This window comes from Egretta garzetta, unplaced genomic scaffold (genome assembly GCF_000687185.1).
Source record: "Egretta garzetta isolate BGI_Z169 unplaced genomic scaffold, ASM68718v1 scaffold46, whole genome shotgun sequence".
Taxonomy (NCBI): domain Eukaryota; kingdom Metazoa; phylum Chordata; class Aves; order Pelecaniformes; family Ardeidae; genus Egretta; species Egretta garzetta.
In genome coordinates this window covers 6719430-6738719 of record NW_009260268.1, presented here as the reverse complement: position 1 = coordinate 6738719, position 19290 = coordinate 6719430, and the positions used below count along the sequence as shown (strand labels likewise).

At 37.6% G+C, this 19290-nt stretch overlaps 1 protein-coding gene across 2 annotated transcripts in view; it reads right to left on the bottom strand.

Moving 5' to 3' along the window:
* The window catches only part of FGL1 (fibrinogen like 1), a 39187-nt gene that overhangs the window by 13419 nt on the left and 6478 nt on the right, over window positions 1-19290 (bottom strand). For both annotated transcript variants that reach the window (XM_035897842.1, XM_009642427.2), the window contains exon 3: window positions 3641-3716. In XM_035897842.1, coding sequence (XP_035753735.1) covers window positions 3641-3706 — 66 coding nt within the window. In that variant the 5' untranslated portion in view covers window positions 3707-3716. The remainder of the gene's footprint in view (window positions 1-3640; window positions 3717-19290) is intronic.

The following is a 19290-nucleotide window of genomic DNA, read 5'->3' as shown; positions in this document are numbered from 1 at the left end:
TTTGCATCAGTAACACTGTGCCTGCAATTTTATATGAGCAAACAGGGGTTAGTAGCTATGGTGCTTGCACGAGAGCACAACTAGCACCGTGAAAGCAAAATCAGAGGGCAACTTTTTGGAAATCTGATATGCAAGATCAAATATGCAGTAGTTCTAAAATGGTGCAACCTTATTCATAGGGCAACATTATTTACATGAGCTAAGGATGCAGACCTGTAACATTTTCCATTCTTATGGAAGAGCTTATATCTTAGAACATTGCCCTATCACACTGAACTATAAAGAGATCTGGAGTAGCATACTGATGTGCACCTCCACTGGCACCCGTATATTTTCATTTGTATCAGGCTTAGGCTTCACCTGTTTTCCATGAACACTCCCACCAAAATGTTTCTTGTCGCTTTCTTGCTGCAGTGATTTTTTTTTTTCTTATGGTGATACCATTCTGTAAGTTTCAATGCAGCACAAACACAGTTCTGGTTAGACTGCCTTCCTTGCAGTACCATTCACCACAACTCCCAGAATAGACTTTGTGAATTAAACTAACAGTATTAATTAGAATCTACATTTTATGACATGCAGATTTTTGTCATAATTTTCATTTTCGTACTAGTTAAAAAGCAGAGTAACTTCTACTGCTGTCAAGGAACATCCACAGAAATCATGTCTATAACTATGACCTGTTATTTCTGATAGAAATAAATGTTGCAGATGTCCAGGCCCCATTGCTTTTTCACTAGAGAGGACTCAATCAACAAACAGACAGATGAACTAGAGACATTTCAAGAGAGTATTTGAAGATAAAAGGATCTATGTTCATGAGTTCAGTAAAATGGTTCCTAGCCATCATGTTCCATTCGCCTGCAATATTTAGTCACACTGGAAAATTTGGTAATCAGCCATGTTGACTTTGCAGAACAATCCTGAATATACGCCTCTGCTTTAAGTATTTCTGAAGCCTATCAGATGCTTGCTTTAATTCATACTTAACTGCAATCTGATATACACGGTGGAATAAAAGAATGGGGAATATACACGTGGCAGGACTAGGCAGTTTGTCAGTGACCTGTTCGAGAGGAAGAGGTTCAGCTGCCTTTCTGGATTTGGGCTGCCCATGCCAGGCTGCTTTGGCAGCAAACGTGTCTGCAGACTCCCAACTCTGTGCTTGCTACCAGGTCCTGAAAAGCCATTAACGTGCTTGACCACAAGGAGGAGCTGTAAAGTGAGATGCACGTTTAACAAACACTAAAATTTTTAGAATAAACAAAGCAGCCAATGACCTAATATCCCTAGAGTCCTATCTTATTTAAGAATACTCCCTTAAAAATCTTTTTCAGTTGTTGATAGCTATATGAGCTCCTTAGCATTCCCTCCTTTTCTTCTAGCAGGAAACAAGAGAAGAAAATACTTCAAATATATGCACATACAGAGACAAACTTGCTACAGTGGCTTAGAGGGGTGTTATTTGACCATAAGCACTGGTTAATGTGTGACCTGCTGCATATTACAAAGAAAAGATGCACTATTATGCAGTCTTTCCAGGGTGCTTGTCTCAACTTGTGTCTGCTGCTTCATATAAACCCTGCAGAAAAGCTGAGCTGAATTGGGAAGTTCGGAAGAGGCTTCCTTGACAGGTGTCGTTCTCAAATTAGTCCCAAGTGCATCTAGAAAATTACGGAGAACCGGAGTGCCTCCTCACTGACATCTCTTTCTGACAACTCCAGACAAATCCCATTTTTTTTTCTGAACAGCAAAACAAAAATTCTCATATTTGGAATTCCACACCTATTTTTCCCATGGGACAATCACAAATTAGCTCTGTAACTTCAAGGTGGATCAATGCGGCTTTTAGATCTGCAGGTTACCAGCCTGTTCTTTTAATGTACTACTACACTTTTTCACAGGATAACTCTTTTAAAGTCACTGGAGTTAAACCAGTGCACAGCTGGAGTAATACAGAAGCAAAATGTAACCTAGGGTTCTAAGAGTCCACAGCTATAACATAGTGCTGTTCTTCTTGTTAGAAGTGGACCAAAGTTAAACTTACAATGTTGAAATACTCAAAAAAAAGTGAATTTGATCGTGCCTATCTCCAATGGACACTAGTGCCCGCTAACTGAAACCAGACTGAACATAACCTGTTATGTTTCAGTGAAGCAACTGTTTGTACTACACATTGAGAAGCAATTACCTAACAACTGTTGACAGCTCTGCTCTTGGACATGTGGTCCCATATTTAACCAGCTGCTGCAATTAACATGCATTCACAATCTTTATTTCATTATTGTGTGAATTATTTAGCAGCTAGTGAAATTCCATTAAAATGGATGCTATAAATTAGACTCGGAATACTTCTATGAAAACTGTAAAACCACAAAATTTTTACTTGAGGTGCTATTTCCTTTATGTTTAGAATTCAAATGAGCTCCAAAAAAAAATCTCTAATGAGATTAGTGTTTTAATGAGATTAAAATGTGAAAACTTAGAGGTAAATTTCAGAATGTTCCCAGTTTTTAGTCACATGGTCAGCTAAAGCCCATAATATTCCAAAAATCAAAAGAAAGCAAGTGCATTTCATTGTAATGCTTTTTTCTTGTTAGGCTTTATAAAAATATTAGTAATATTTTTCTCCACTGAGCAGAAGTGATTACAGAGGCAGGTGCTTCCTATGCTGCCCCTGTAGAGCTACTTATCTGAAAAAAAGGCTTCCGTAAGATAATGTAAGCCACAAACAATGATGCTCACCTAGTCGTAAATTCAGCAACCGCTTCCACCTAGGCAATTACAAATCAACAATTCAATCTCACAGGTCCCTGCTAGTTAGGACTTGAATATCAAACTAGGAAGGACAGCCAGGACAGGCAGTACAGGACTGGTGAGGTTAGAAGTATTTTAAGCAGTGGAGTAAGTGTGTGTGTGTGTGTGTGCGCGCGTGTGTGTGTGTTGGGGCTTTTGTTGGAGAGGCAGAAGGTTTTGGGAGCTAGAAGTGAAGGAGCTGTCATCATTGTTTCTGAGTGTGAATTATAACATAGGAACAAGGGAACAAATAAGAATATGAAGCTGTGGATCTTATTTGAGAAAAAGTTACAGGGCAAGTGGGCAAGGTAGAAAAGGATAGAAACATTCTTCATCCTGAGTGTCAATGACCAGAAATACTACTTGCTGCAGCCACCGCTTTAGCAATTCCTGGGGTTTGCCTTTCTGTAAGTATGCTGCTCAAAACTAAAGGAGTTATTCTGAGTTAGCATTACTCCTAAATGGTCTTGTGTGCCTTCTGTACAATGTGCCTGTTAATGCATCATACGATACCTTTTTTAGCAAAGATGCTCTATTGCCTCCTATTTCATGATGGATCCAGTAACAAACTGACTGGATTGCTTTCTTCAGGGCTACTGCCTAGTCATTTATCTTCCATTGTATATTTATGCATTTGTTTCCTCTTTCCTTATGGGAAATTTGTCCCTGCTGAAGATCATTTGACGTTATTTGCCAAGTCTTTCAGTTTTGTTCTGAATTCTAACCTTTTCCGTCAAAGGTTCTGCCATCCCATGTAGGTGAGATACATTGTAAGCACTACGCAGGACAAGACATAAAATATGTAGAAGAAATTCTATACTCAAATTTAATTACTAGAACTTACAGAGCAGCCAATGCCATCCATCAAGCTAGCTGCAAGGACAAAATTGATCACTATCAAAATCTTCATCCTTTGGAAGCTGTGAAATAGAGGAACAAATTAAATACTAGTTAAGTTAAATATTAAAACAAAATATTTACAACTGACATCTTAAATTTTATTTGAAACAATCTATTGAACGTATAATTAATTTCTTACATATTGGAAATATAATGTGTATTTAGGCTTCATTACAAATATCTAAAATAGTCTGATCAAGTACAACTCCAAAACCCCGTAAAAACAGAATTTATCCCTTTAGGCCACTTTGTATCAGAGCTCTCCATATATTTTAGGACAGCTGTTCAAGATTTGAACCCACACATTTTATTGTGAAACTAGACAAAAGCAAAATAGCATTTTAAAATGCTCTGAAAAGCAAGACAATATTCCTTGTTGGTCCTTTAAAGTTGGGAGAAAGCTCTCTGTTATATTCAAGTAATTAAAATCTGAATTGGGCTAGCTGTCCTTGAACTAAAGATTTGTGCAACTTCTGTGTGCCAGGAGATAATTTTACTGTTATAGAGTAATTTTGGGGAAAAATGCATAGTAGTTATTAGCTTTTACTCTAACAGTGACAAAAATGTACTCTTTCAACTGAGAGCTATGCATATTTTGTACTCTATGACCCATAGCATTTTAAATCCCATGATTTCATATGAAAATTATTTTGTATGCCAAAACAATCACCATTGTATCTCACTGCCTTGGAAACACTAGCTGATAGAACTGTAAGGTAGATGTGTGCTTTTCAGCTCACAGATGAGAAACCCAAGGCCTCCAATTACTAGAATATTTATATAGATTATACATGAGCCAATTCTAAATTGATTAAACTGCTGCAAGCTATCAACTGAGGAATTTTTTTTTAACTTAAAATATTTTCATTTAGTGCTAATGCCTGTTTAAACCAAAATATGTGTCCACTCTGCTTTTTCTACTTATTAAACTAAATCAGCTAACTACATGTTAAAACACTTGTGGTTAGACAAAGCGTAAGACCTATAATAGAGATTAATGATTCAATGTCAGCATGTGCTTATTGAAACACCCACTTTATGGAAATTTCCACTCATGTTTCTACAGGATTTAATATAAAACACCAGTGGAACTTTGGCAGACTGTGCTCTTTACTGTACAAAGATAAGCAAGGTGCTTATGTGAAGTATGTTAAGTTCTTGTAAAATTGGAAAAGTCCAACTTTATTTTCACTGCTCTCTGAAAACCTCATGCACGAGCACAAATTACAGCCCAGCCAAATTTCAGGTTTTTAACACCTACCTATAAAATACTTAGGATGCTTTTTAAAATTACAGTTATCTTATTTAAGTAAGGAACATTTTTTTATTTCTAGTTCTGAGTTTTGCTGGTTTGAAAGCATCATATTTGAAAGCATAGAGTTGTGAGGCCCAAGTATATCTGTAAAAAGCTCGTTATGCCACTTCCTGCACTGCACTGGTGCAGACACAAGGTGTGGAGGGTACTCTCTACCCATTGATCATGTTACGGACAGCTCAGACGGTTTTCTTTAAGCATTTTGGACATATGCAACATCTACCATTAAGCTGCAAAACACTATACTAAGTTGATGCCTATCTCTAAGGATTCCAAAGGAATCCATTAAAAATTACCGATAAAATGTTTGAGTAGAAAATGTGAACTGAAAATCTTAGGCTAAGTTACTTCTATGCCATAACATTTCTGAATTTTAAGTTTTAAGTTGTTCTTCATGCTAACCAAATAAATGTTGTATCATTTGAATTAGAAACTTTACCATAATTCAATGCAACAAGTTCTGCTACTGTTTGAAGTGGTGAATCCTGTGAATTTCAGGCTTAAAAAAGCAGGTGGGAGGAATCTTCAAGAATTGCCTGGCACTGAATTCTGTTATTAATTTAGATTTCAGCGGTTTCTGCCATCATAAACATGTGCTTTCACCTTACGACAGTAGTAATTATGGCTATTGCAGCCACTATTGTTTTGAAAACAGCTGTTGCCATCTGTTGCGATGACACTGCCTGCTGTGGGAGAGGACAACCCCCAAATGATCCATCTCTGATAACTGCTGTCCCGACGTCATGCATATCTTAAATATGTTTTCTAGGAGATAAAGGACTATATTTTTTTCACTGGAAGATTCATATTTAACTGTTCTGCTTTATTCTCTGCTATTTTCATTATAAAAGCACTCTGTTTTTCCTCACATTAGACTTAATATTCAAACTGTTCTATCATAATTTCACTGTGAGTGCCTGAATACTGAGATCAATCTTTAAAAGGTTGCACGGCTTTACAACTGCAGTATTCTTACATTTTTAAAAAAGACTATCAATCAAGTAAATCTTGCATACTCTTCAGAGAAATTTATGTTAGTAAAACCAAATAAAATAGAAGACTATCAGGCACAATCAAGGCAGATCACGTCCCTTACAGCATGTGTGAGGTACTACGAGCAAGCTGCACAAAAGGAACGAAGAGCTGAGAAGTGTAGTGTGTGCAGTTGGTTTGGTTTGTCATCTTCAGATGAAGTCACCTTTCTATTTAAAGGGTGCCTCTTTCTAAAGCATGCTCCTGTTGTGGGGAACTTCATAAGGGCTGCATTTGGAAGACAACTTTGTTTGCACTAGCTTTAGCACTGAACTAAGATATGCTCAAAAGACATACCAAAATATATAGGAATAGTCTCATAAATAAAATTCTAAATGTGATGATTTAAATGCATTGCTCGAGATACTTTAATCCTGGAGCTTAATTTTTAAGAAAGAATGTTGGACAGTAAGGCCAAGATGGATTATTGATCCTGTAGTCACTCACAGTATGAGCTCACTATGATTGTAAGAGAAGCAAGAGGCGTATAAAAAGGGAGAAACCAAGAGCTCCATTTGGCAGACATGTCAATCAGAAACAGGGAAGACACTGAAACAGGGAGGACACAGGAAAAAAACCACAGAGTGGACCTGAAGCAGGAACAAGGGTTAGGGGGACCAAAATCTGTGTGCTGTTGTCCTCCCAAAAAAAAGAGAAAGGTCAAGAAGACTTGGAAGAGACATGAAAACTCAAGCTTGGAAAGGCAATGGCTGATCCAATGGTCTTTCTCTGCTTTTGTCGCTCCCAGCAGGGAGACCCAGACAAGGCAGAGGACAGTGAGCAGTGCTGATCCTGGAAGAGGCAGTACCTTGTACCTTTGAGCCAATTTCTCAGCAGGTATAAACTCCCGAGGTTTATCTGATCCCACAGTTGCAGTGACATGAGATTCACTGAGTGGTCAACAATACACTGATAAGAAAAGCAGTAAATAGGGTCAAGCCCCCTACATGTTCAAAGTGCTTTGCGTACACTAACTGAATCAGCAGGTTCAGTCTTGGAATTAATGCGGGTAACTGTTTAGTTTTCCACATTTCTGCAAAAAGTTTTAGAAAAGGTTGTATTAGTAACAGTTTTCTGAAATGTTTTTTGGTATCCATCCATGCTCTTTGGTAATATGTAAAGCTAAAGTTCTGTTCAAGGGAAGCTTAAAATCTTGCTCTACAATGACTGCTTTGCAAGTCAGTTGCTTAAATTAATTTCTCCACTCATTTAAATATTTACCCTGGTTGTTATAAAGCTCTTTAAAATGCATTATCCAGAAATATATGTGGAGGGTAAAATAAGTAAATTGTAGGGAGAGAATACAGCTGCTGATAAACATTCACATACAATGAAATAAAAACATTCATTCAAAAAAGCTGCGAAAAAATTACAAATCTTAATCAATGTCACAGATGAAAACAACTGCATAACTTAGCACATATTTTTGTGTCGTCGATGCTAATGAACCCAAAAAGTTAGTAAGTGCTGAGAGACTTCCAAGACTTCTGTTATAACACCTGTGCTGGTTTAACAAAACCAAAACCCACAAATTTGTGCAGGGAAGATCCCTTTCCAAGAAAATATTCATCTCAGACAGTAGTCATATGGATTAATTATCACTCATGATGATAGAGTGTGAAAAATTCAGTGCATATTTTCAGGCTGAAAACACAAGCCCTTAACAGCTGAAAAAAAGAATCACTTTCTGTTTTAATAAAGTTGAAGTTTAAGGGCAAAGCCACTATTGTTTTGAAAACAGCTGTTGCCATCTGTTGTGATGACACTGTCTGCTGTGGGAGAGGACAACCCCCAAATGATCTATCTATCTCTGATAACTGCTGTCCCGACGTCATGCATATCTTAAATATGTTTTCTAGGAGATAAAGGACTATATTTTTTTCACTGGAAGATTCATATTTAACTGTTCTGCTTTATTCTCTGCTATTTTCATTATAAAAGCACTCTGTTTTTCCTCACATTAGACTTAATATTCAAACTGCTCTATCATAATTTCACTGTGAGTGCCTGAATACTGAGATCAATCTTTAAAAGGTTGCATGGCTTTACAACTGCAGTATTCTTACATTTTTAAAAAAGACTATCAATCAAGTAAATCTTGCATACTCTTCAGAGAAATTTATGTTAGTAAAACCAAATAAAATAGAAGACTATCAGGCACAATCAAGGCAGATCACGTCCCTTACAGCATGTGTGAGGTACTACGAGCAAGCTGCACAAAAGGAACGAAGAGCTGAGAAGTGTAGTGTGTGCAGTTGGTTTGGTTTGTCATCTTCAGATGAAGTCACCTTTCTATTTAAAGGGTGCCTCTTTCTAAAGCATGCTCCTGTTGTGGGGAACTTCATAAGGGCTGCATTTGGAAGACAACTTTGCTTGCACTAGCTTTAGCACTGAACTAAGATATGCTCAAAAGACATACCAAAATATATAGGAATAGTCTCGTAAATAAAATTCTAAATGTGATGATTTAAATGCATTGCTCGAGATACTTTAATCCTGGAGCTTAATTTTTAAGAAAGAATGTTGGACAGTAAGGCCAAGATGGATTATTGATCCTGTAGTCACTCACAGTATGAGCTCACTATGATTGTAAGAGAAGCAAGAGGCGTATAAAAAGGGAGAAACCAAGAGCTCCATTTGGCAGACATGTCAATCAGAAACAGGGAAGACACTGAAACAGGGAGGACACAGGAAAAAAACCACAGAGTGGACCTGAAGCAGGAACAAGGGTTAGGGGGACCAAAATCTGTGTGCTGTTGTCCTCCCAAAAAAAAGAGAAAGGTCAAGAAGACTTGGAAGAGACATGAAAACTCAAGCTTGGAAAGGCAATGGCTGATCCAATGGTCTTTCTCTGCTTTTGTCGCTCCCAGCAGGGAGACCCAGACAAGGCAGAGGACAGTGAGCAGTGCTGATCCTGGAAGAGGCAGTACCTTGTACCTTTGAGCCAATTTCTCAGCAGGTATAAACTCCCGAGGTTTATCTGATCCCACAGTTGCAGTGACATGAGATTCACTGAGTGGTCAACAATACACTGATAAGAAAAGCAGTAAATAGGGTCAAGCCCCCTACATGTTCAAAGTGCTTTGCGTACACTAACTGAATCAGCAGGTTCAGTCTTGGAATTAATGCGGGTAACTGTTTAGTTTTCCACATTTCTGCAAAAAGTTTTAGAAAAGGTTGTATTAGTAACAGTTTTCTGAAATGTTATTTGGTATCCATCCATGCTCTTTGGTAATATGTAAAGCTAAAGTTCTGTTCAAGGGAAGCTTAAAATCTTGCTCTACAATGACTGCTTTGCAAGTCAGTTGCTTAAATTAATTTCTCCACTCATTTAAATATTTACCCTGGTTGTTATAAAGCTCTTTAAAATGCATTATCCAGAAATATATGTGGAGGGTAAAATAAGTAAATTGTAGGGAGAGAATACAGCTGCTGATAAACATTCACATACAATGAAATAAAAACATTCACTCAAAAAAGCTGCGAAAAAATTACAAATCTTAATCAATGTCACAGATGAAAACAACTGCATAACTTAGCACATATTTTTGTGTCGTCGATGCTAATGAACCCAAAAAGTTAGTAAGTGCTGAGAGACTTCCAAGACTTCTGTTATAACACCTGTGCTGGTTTAACAAAACCAAAACCCACAAATTTGTGCAGGGAAGATCCCTTTCCAAGAAAATATTCATCTCAGACAGTAGTCATATGGATTAATTATCACTCATGATGATAGAGTGTGAAAAATTCAGTGCATATTTTCAGGCTGAAAACACAAGCCCTTAACAGCTGACAAAAAGAATCACTTTCTGTTTTAATAAAGTTGAAGTTTAAGGGCAACTCTTGTGAAACCTTCAAATTTTATCCATATGAGATTACTTATTTACTATTCAAAGATTACACCATGAATGTGCACTTGCAGATATGCAGAAGGGTTTCTGCAAAGCTATGGCATAGCAATTCTAGAAAGGTACCTTTTTCCTTCTCTGTGCCTGGGCTTTCTTTACAGGCTACTCAGACAATCAATCCTATGTTCAAATTTCCCCTAAATTTGATGGTTTTCCAAGTCTTTCAATAAGAAGTTACTAAGTAGATTTGATGACATTAGAGAAACTCTGTGCTATGAAAATTTTGAACTGTCAGCCTCCTTTCTTGTTCTTGAATCCTGGAGACAGCAAGCTAGAAGGAATTCAGATGTCTGTTTCTGTTTGTACAGTGTCAGTAAGAATTGCATTGCTAATGAACAATAAGAGAGAATCTGCCGAAAGGACAGATAACGACTTGAAAAATTTTTGTTTGCTTTCTTAAAATTCAAACTGGTTTTAACAACTAAGCTCCTGCACAAATTTTGCTTTGTTTTAATTGGTAGTGTTACAAAAATTGCCCCGTTTTCCTCATCTGAAAAATGGACAGTAATTCAGTATTTGCTCTACTTCTGGGCTTAAAAAGCAGCCTTGTTCACACAGCCATACATTATTATAAATTTAGAAACCACACATTTGAATATGAGGTTTATTAACTAACTAGCTATCGTAGCAAAATAGCTAAATCCTGCTAAAACATTCATACATCATTAGCAACATTGCACCAGCTATACAGCCTTCAGAAACATATTAGTTTTAAACTATAATTATAGCAATTACCCCAAATTCTTTCTTCTTCCCTCCTGGGTACCTAAAAAGTTTACCTTTACCCTCTGGACAGAACTCAAAGTTGTTAAATCTTCTTAAGCTGATGCAAAGAATTCCAGAGCCCTTCCCAGGCTGCGATTGTTTTTGCTATTAAATTCTGTAGAGTTTAGGCTTACATCTGCTATGAGTCACTGGGCAGGAATGTTACTGAGAAGTTGCAGTTATCAAGACTAAATTGCAACATAAGAAGAAGATGGTAATTCTGTGCCTAACACAACACTTCTGAAATAAAAACAGACCAAAAATAACAAAGGATCATCCATTCCCTTTTGCTGCTCTGATCCAGGAAATTGCTCTCAACGCCATATTCAGCTATATACTCCAGTGCCTTCCTGGATCAGAGCCTAAATCTCTTAGGCTCCAGAGGTATAGAGAGAGCATAACTGACTCAACTGATTTAGAAATAAAACAAACATAATCACTCAGACTAGAAGTTACATGTTAGAGATGATAAAATAAAAAGAAATCTGCTAAAATAAAAACCCAGAGTAACAAACATAGTACAGACAAAGCCAAAGGGAACAAGAAAAAAAGGACAAAGAATCTTGTTTGATATAAGTCTGTATTTTTTAGCTATATTGGAAGGCACACAGAAGCACGTGGTCTCAGTGACCTGGTTAAACAAAATCACTTTCTATATAAGCTTTTTAGAGCCAGAAGAATACATCAAAGAATGTTTTAAAATGCAGTTTGAGTGTTTGCCCTCCTTCTATGCTGGCTCTTCCCCAAAAGTTCAATAAATGAGTATGCTTACTGGAATGCTTCTGGAAGAAGTGAACTCTTAAGGAAAATACTGAACAAAAGCAGTTAAGGGAGTTTTACATTCCACAATATAAATATTCACACTATTGACTTCCTTTTGAAGACTAATACTTGTTGCACACTTCCTCTGAATAATTTCTGGTGCATTACTTGGAATCTGTTTACCTGACAGTATTTCTCTTTACTAATTATACCACATCAACTAATTAACTTCATATTCTGAATTTCAAATATTTAATAATTGCAATAAATGTCTCATGAGTAACCTACACTAAGAATCATTCAAAAATTAAAAATCATTCAGCAAGTCATTTTTACTGGGAATATTAGTACAGCTAATGACTTTTGCAAGGAGGGAGATACCTGTTCATGGCGTGACTCTTAACCAATCGTTACTCGGTGGGTGGGCTCTGAATTTAGAAAGTGGAATACAAGCATGTCTTTTTAAACTTGGACTTATCAACAATTTAAACAATCTATTGAGGGTTACAAGTAGATTCTCCATCACTTGAAGACTTTAAACAAAGACTAGATGGCTAAAATATATGGCTGTGGTTCAGTTAAACAAGAATTATATACAGTGTCAAGTCAGAGATTTGTATTATTCAGGAAGTCTATAGGCTACCCATCATCAGAATGACTTTGCAAGAATGAACATATTAAATAGAAGACTCTCAAAGAGTATATAAATGGAAGCCATATAAGGACAAAAGGAAGAGAGAAAGGTCTTTCTTACACCTGTTGGATACAGACAATATTGAAAACTGGCAAACGTTATAGAACTTAAGGTGGCCAGTAAAGACCTGGCTGTTCACACAAATATTCAGATTTGCTGCTCTTGGGACAGTTTGCACAGAAGTGAAGCAAAATATGGCAAGGATCATTAATTACTTTTATCAGTTTTTTGACAAAAGTATGTATAAAGGATAAAATGCTCTTCCTCACTTCTACACTAAATCAAGATGTTTATTACTTCCTATAAGCTAGGTAAAAACAGTCAGTTGTATTAAATCCATCTTATATCTTTTGTGGAGGTTTAAAAGACATAGCTAGCACAAGAAATCAGTGGTCTTTGTTCCCATTAGCTCTTTCAGCTGAGTACATCCCCAGGTATTTTATCTGACAGAAGTTTAACAGCTTTAGGTAATCCCAGACACCTGCAGAGAAGGACTTGGTAGATGAAAAACTAAATATGAGCCAGCAATGTGCACTCGCAACCCAGAAGGCCAACCATATCCTGGGCTGCATCAGGAGAAGTGTGACCAGCAGGTTGAGGGAGGTGATTCTCCCTCTCTGCTCCACTCTTGTGAGACCCCACCTAGAGCACTGCGTCTAGCTCTGGGGTGCCCAGCACAGGAAAGACATGGACCTGCTGGAGCGGGTCCAGAGGAGGGCCACGAAGATGATCAGAGGGCTGGAGCACCTCTCCTGTGAAGACAGGCTGAGAAAGCTCGGCTTGTCCAGCCTGGAGAAGAGAAGGCTCCAGGGAGACCTTATAGCGGCCTTCCAGTACCTGAAGGGGACCTACAAGAAAGCTGGAGAGGGACTTTTTACAAGGGCATGTAGTCATAGGACAAGGGGTAATGGCTTTAACCTGAAAGGTGTATTAGATATAAGGAGGAAATTCTTCCCTTTGAGGGTGGTGAGGCACTGGACCAGGTTGCACAGAGAAGCTGCGGATGCCCCCCTCCCTGGAAGTGTTCCAGGCCAGGTTGGAATGGGCTTTGAGCAATCTGGTCTAGTGGAAGGTGCCCCTGCCCATGACAGCAGGGTTGGAACTAGATGATCTTTAAGGTCCCTTCCAACCCAAACCAGTCTATGATTCTATGATTCTAAAACCAGCAAACACAAGATAATGCATTCATAATATCATCCTTTTATCATTCAGACTGAAAAGAAGCTGCAAGCACACAAGAGGCTTTCATAGTACAAGGAACATGTTTTTTTCCCTGATAAGCTGTAATGCAGGTGATAAGCACCATTTATAAAACATAAAGCTTTACTTTTTCTCATCTGTATGACTCTTAACCGGGAAAGTTTTAAACACCTTCAGCTGTCATGTAGAAATACCGAACGGTCAAAGATTGTACAACCACAACATGATAACTCTGAGTTTGTCAAAATGTACTTTCATTCCATCTGTTACAAATTCATTTGTTTATGCTCTTCTCTCCATTGCTTTAGTTTGTGTAATCCTAAGGACAAAACAGAAAACATGTAACGGATTCCGTTGTGGGATTGGCTGAAATCACATATTTGAAAATATGCATTCAGCATTGCATATCCAACAAGATAATTAAATGGTCTTTCACATATGCAAACAGTAACAATAATAAATTGAAAATACTTTAAATGCTGCTTGGTTTCGTAGATTAGACACTAGGCTTTTTTCTGAGGGGAAAAAAAAACCCTAAAATAAAATCTGAAAAAAAAACCCCAAACCCAACCTACCTAACTCCATCAAAATTATGATGTCTGAGTAAATTTAACTTTGGGGGTTTTTATTTTTTAACATATAAAGTAGTAGCAATGTGTTACTTCTGTAATAATACTTTGTTACTGAAAGAGAACAGAGCTGAAATCAAAAATAAGCCAAACTCAGCTTTATGACTAAAAGTCTCTGTATGTCCGTGTTTTTAAAGGTAGCCTCCTTTCCAAAAGTAAGTGTGTACTTTTTTATAGACTGACTTAAGAATTGCATGGTATGTTTACAAAAAAATCCTATTGTAATTGACAATGTGCCAGTTACCAGAATACTATTATATCTTCCCATTGTAAGTGTACTCCACAAATAAAAGCATTGTGTAAGGTCTTCACACACGTAATGCTGTGGGTGTTTGCACAGCTGACTGACATGTTCAACGGCTTACAGCATTCCAGGGCAGACTACTGATGAAAGTGAGTACAACTCTATCTGCTTGAGCAGAGTTACTTTAGATTGTTCAACAGCTCACTTTAACTATATGTACATAAGAGGTGACCCACATATTCAAGAGAATAAAATGATCAAAAAGCCACGCTGGATTTAATCAACAGTTTGGACTGCTGTAAAAAAATTATATCCACTAAGCTTTTGAAGTTTAATATAGTTATTAGCTGTTAAGATTTTGTTTATTTGGAGACACATATCAAAAACCAGAGTATGTTGTACTTACTTCTGCATTAATAGATTCAAGGTTCCTTCTCACTAAAGCAATTTGGTATTTCAGGATTCCTTTGGAATGATCTATACCGGTTTAACATGAGTCCTACTTAGTCAAATGACAGCACCTCTCTTTCGTGGTCGGTCTCATTTATATACAAGCAGCTTGCACCGAAGTATTAAAATAGCTACAAAATGAGATCTAATTAAAGTGACATGCTTTTGGCAGTACAAATCCCTAAGGTTCATGAGATGTTGATGATGGACCTCCTCGATGCAATTCTGGTTATTCACAGGGAAGCATATGAAGAAGTCCTGTTGTACCGAACACAACAGAAATCAACAAAAGGAAGCAGCATTATTGTTCTCTATTCCAATCCTCCACTTACTCAGTCCTACCTTTTTCTGAGGATTGCTGATTTTTTTTTCTTTCTCTAGGACATTGTTACCTTCTTCCTGTATTTCAGTTTTGTGCTTCTTTCATTCCACTGACATGCATAGTTCATGGTAATACACCATGTCACTGCAGTAGTCTTCAGGCAAGCTACCTTAGTGTACATGATTCACCACAGGCTTCAGTCTTTGAAGCAGGCAGTGGCCATTAATGTTTCACCTGCCTACTCCTTTAAGGAATATTGTGCACTTGCTTATGTGTGACATTTAGCCAGCTCTCTCATACAATTATTAGTAATATTTTACTTTTTCAATGTCGGAAGAGTTAGAGTGCTACAAGCCAATACTTTGCTTAATTTTGGACAAATAAGAAACTTCAAAATATTTTAAAGCTCTTGATTCTTTTAATATGCCGTCTTCAAAATGCTTGCCACAATCCTAACGAAAGCAGTGGTAGAAACAAATTATGCCAAAAATACAAAAGTCCATCTATAAACTTATTAAGATTTCACCTGCTATACGAATACATTGCACAGAGCGACCAGGGCCTATGACTGCAGCCTGATGCATATGAATAACGAATCGCTAAAACATGCATAATCACATGATGAATTTGAAATATTAGGGCAGTAAATGTAATTCCTTAATAGGCCAAGAGATAAGCAGAAAAGAACTTCCTACTTATTCTGAAATGACAGAACAAGTGCACTTTATTTTTTGGTGCATGGGTATAATATGCAACCATAAAATCCAGTTTTTAAATAATTCACCTCTTTTTTTTTTACTATTCTAAGAAACAGGTGCATAATTTAGTCATTTCATAATTTGTCATTTCAGACATACGATACAGAAATCAGCAACGCACCTTCATTATCATGGATGATAAGATCAGCAAATTCAACGTATTTAGACATTATTTTGTCACACTTCAAATATGGCACCCCCCCCAATCCTTATTAGCAATATAAAACGAGCAGTCCCTCAAATGTTTTTCAATAGACAACAGCAAAGACAACAGCAGCAAAGACAGTATTACGAGCACAGATGGAACACATCACAGAAGTTATAGACCTAACAAACATCTAGATCTGCACACATCTCCTTTGCAGAACATGAAAAAATGGTGGATTTGGTGAAGGCCCAAAGTAATTTTTTAAAAAATTATCACAACAAGTTTCATTGCTGGTGTTTGTCTTCTATTCATTAACCCCAAGGTCATAACAAACATGAGTTAAGCTACGTTGTGAGCAAATGTGTATGGCAGACAAGTGACTTGCTCAAGATCTTCATGTGAGAGCCAAGAAGAGAATGTGGTCCATAATCTTCTGCCTTACTCACAAGAACAGCTTACATACCCTGCCTTCTCCTGACTGCCTCCTTTACCCATGAAGCTTCCTGCTGGCCCTGGTTTTCCTTTTTTTCTCTCCAAAGACATCCTTCTCTGATATCCTACTTTGCAAAAAGTATGTAATTTCTTTGTAAAGGCGCACCAGCTAATCTCTCTTCCTTGGTACTTACCAATTTAGTGTTGTTATCCATCTGTACCAACTCTAATCAATAGTATAACTGAAACCACTTAGCACCAAATCTCTACTGCCCCTCTTATCATCAAAAACAAAAAAGGAACCACAAAAGCAATTTTTTGAGAAATGTGACAGAAAGACTTAGGTTACAAAGCTATTTAAAACACTTCAAAGTTACTCTAATTTAAATACTTGCATATATGTGTATATATATATATATATATAGTCGTTGGACATGCCAGGTCATCATACTTTGCTCAGTACTTCTATATTTGCAAAACCTCCTGTATCAGAAAAGCAAATACCTATTTCAAAAACATTATTGCTAGAGGAAGAAATGCAGTATATCATACAACTAATCAACCCTGTGTAGCTACAGTGGAAGTCCTTATAATTTTTTTATAAAAAGTTAACGCATACTACATTATGAACGTAAAGTCATGTAATTATTAGGAGTTTTTTACTTTTCTGGATCAGATGTTCACTATCAAACTGCATAGTGGCTATAAAATGACTTACAACTTTGGCAGATTTCTTTCCATTTAAAGAAATATGAACACATATGAAAATCAAAATTAGGTGGCTTTGAAGAATTCACTGTAGATTTTATATGTTATTTGCTACCGATATGTTTTCAACATAACTGAAGCCATACACTGTAGAGAAAGCACTTAGTTATGAATATGTAGGAATGACTGCTATCAGATACATTTTAGTTTCCAACTACAAAAGAAAAAAGTAGGAAGTGTCTACAACCTTTTCCCCTTAGAATGAACTCTCAAATAGTTGTACAGTATCTTTCATTCTCTACACTCAGAACCAAGGAAAAAAAACAAACCAAAACATTATTTAATTGCAAAATGGAAGAAAAAAAATCGGGGCTAGGCAGAGAGGCATGAGTTGGTTCCAAACTTTTTGTTATAATGTGTGGTGGGGTTGCTTATTTCTTTCATATTCTTGTATTTTGATTCAATTCAGTGCTGTTTCTAAGCTATGTAATAATTTTATCTTTCTCCTGCTCACTTTTTTTTTTTTTTTGGTTTCAATGTAGCACATATTTATATTGTCACTCCAGAAATCTAAATAATGTGGAAGAGGCTAGACAATATCATGATATAGAACAACCATCGAAGATACTATGAATTAAAGGTTGTTCCTACTTACTTTTCTGAGGAATCTGCAGATATGCCTGTTTAACTCAAACCTCCCATTTCAGAACAACCAAAATATTTTGTTTCTCCTTGGACTGGTTTTGTTAGCCAAGGAATAAACTGAAGATATTGTTGCTGGACTGGAAATAGCAAAAATTAAATAGATGAGATTATATAACTAAGAGTACAGTGTGTCAAATATAATGTTGAACTAAACAACCAACAACGAGGGACATCCAGATTAAGAACTGTATTTCCAGGTTGATTATGAAACTGGATCTTAATTTCTTAAGAGTGAAATAGTACTTATGACCTTGATAACTTCTGTGCTATAGAGACTGCTTTTAAAAAGGTTTTCAAAATAGGCTTTAACAGAAAGGTACAATAAGAAAAAGGTGGTCCTAGGGCTTCTAGACAGGGCAACAGCAGTGCTCCTGATGTGTTTTGGTTGTGTGAAATGAGCATGCTTAATTAAATAAAAACGATCATGCCTTGTGGTTCCAGCCCATCACTTTTCAGCACTAAGTTTGATACCAGTCACTAATATGACTAGGATGTAATACCTCAAGTGTGTGTAACACCAAATATCACAGACTGGTAAGATGATAGCAGCATCAAGAGGATTACTTTCCCCACCCTACAGATGTGGGGAAGGTTTACAACAGGGATGCTGTCCATTCTTCAGCTGAGTTTCAGGCACTTTTCTGGGGTCTGACCAAGTTAGCTAGTACCTATCTCCCAGTTACTCTTCTTTCCTTCATTGCTTCCCATGGCTATTATGCTTGAGTGGATCACCAAAATTGCTTTCTTCTTCACTGGTAGTGAACTGTCTGATCCTTGACCAGCCTAACACTTGGCTTTGGGCCCTTAAATGCCTGTGCCTCTGCCCTACTCTTGCTTAATTTATTACCATAGAATCATAGAACCACTTTGGTTGGAAAAGACCTTTGAGATCATTGAGTCCAACCTTTAACCTAACCCTGACATCCCACCACTAAACCATGTCCCTAAGCACCTCATCTATCCTTCTTTTAAATACCTCCAAGGATGGGGACTCTACCACCTCCCTGGGCAGCCCATTCCAGAGCCTGACAACCCTTTCAGTGAAGAAGTTTTTCCTAATATCTAACCTAAACCTGCCCTGGCACAGCTTCAAACCATTCCCCCTCGTCCTATCATCTGTTACCAGGGAGAAGAGGCCGACCCCCACCTCCCTACAGCCTCCTTTCAGGTAGCTGTAGAGGGCGATCAGGTCTCCCCTCAGCCTCCTCTTCTCCAGACTAAACAACCCCAGTTCCCTCAGCCGTTCCTCGTATGACTTGTGCTCCAGACCCCTCACCAGCTTGGTTGCTCTCCTCTGGACATGCTCCAGCAATGCAACATCCTTCTTGTAGTGAGGGGCCCAAAACTGAACACAGTATTCGAGGTGCGGCCTCACCAGCACCGAGTACAGGGGCACGATGACTTCCCTTGTCCTGCTGGTCACACTATTCCTGATACAGGCCAGGATGCCATTGGCCTTCCTGGCCACCTGGGCACACTGCTGGCTCATATTCAGCCGGCTGTCAACCAGTACCCCCAGGTC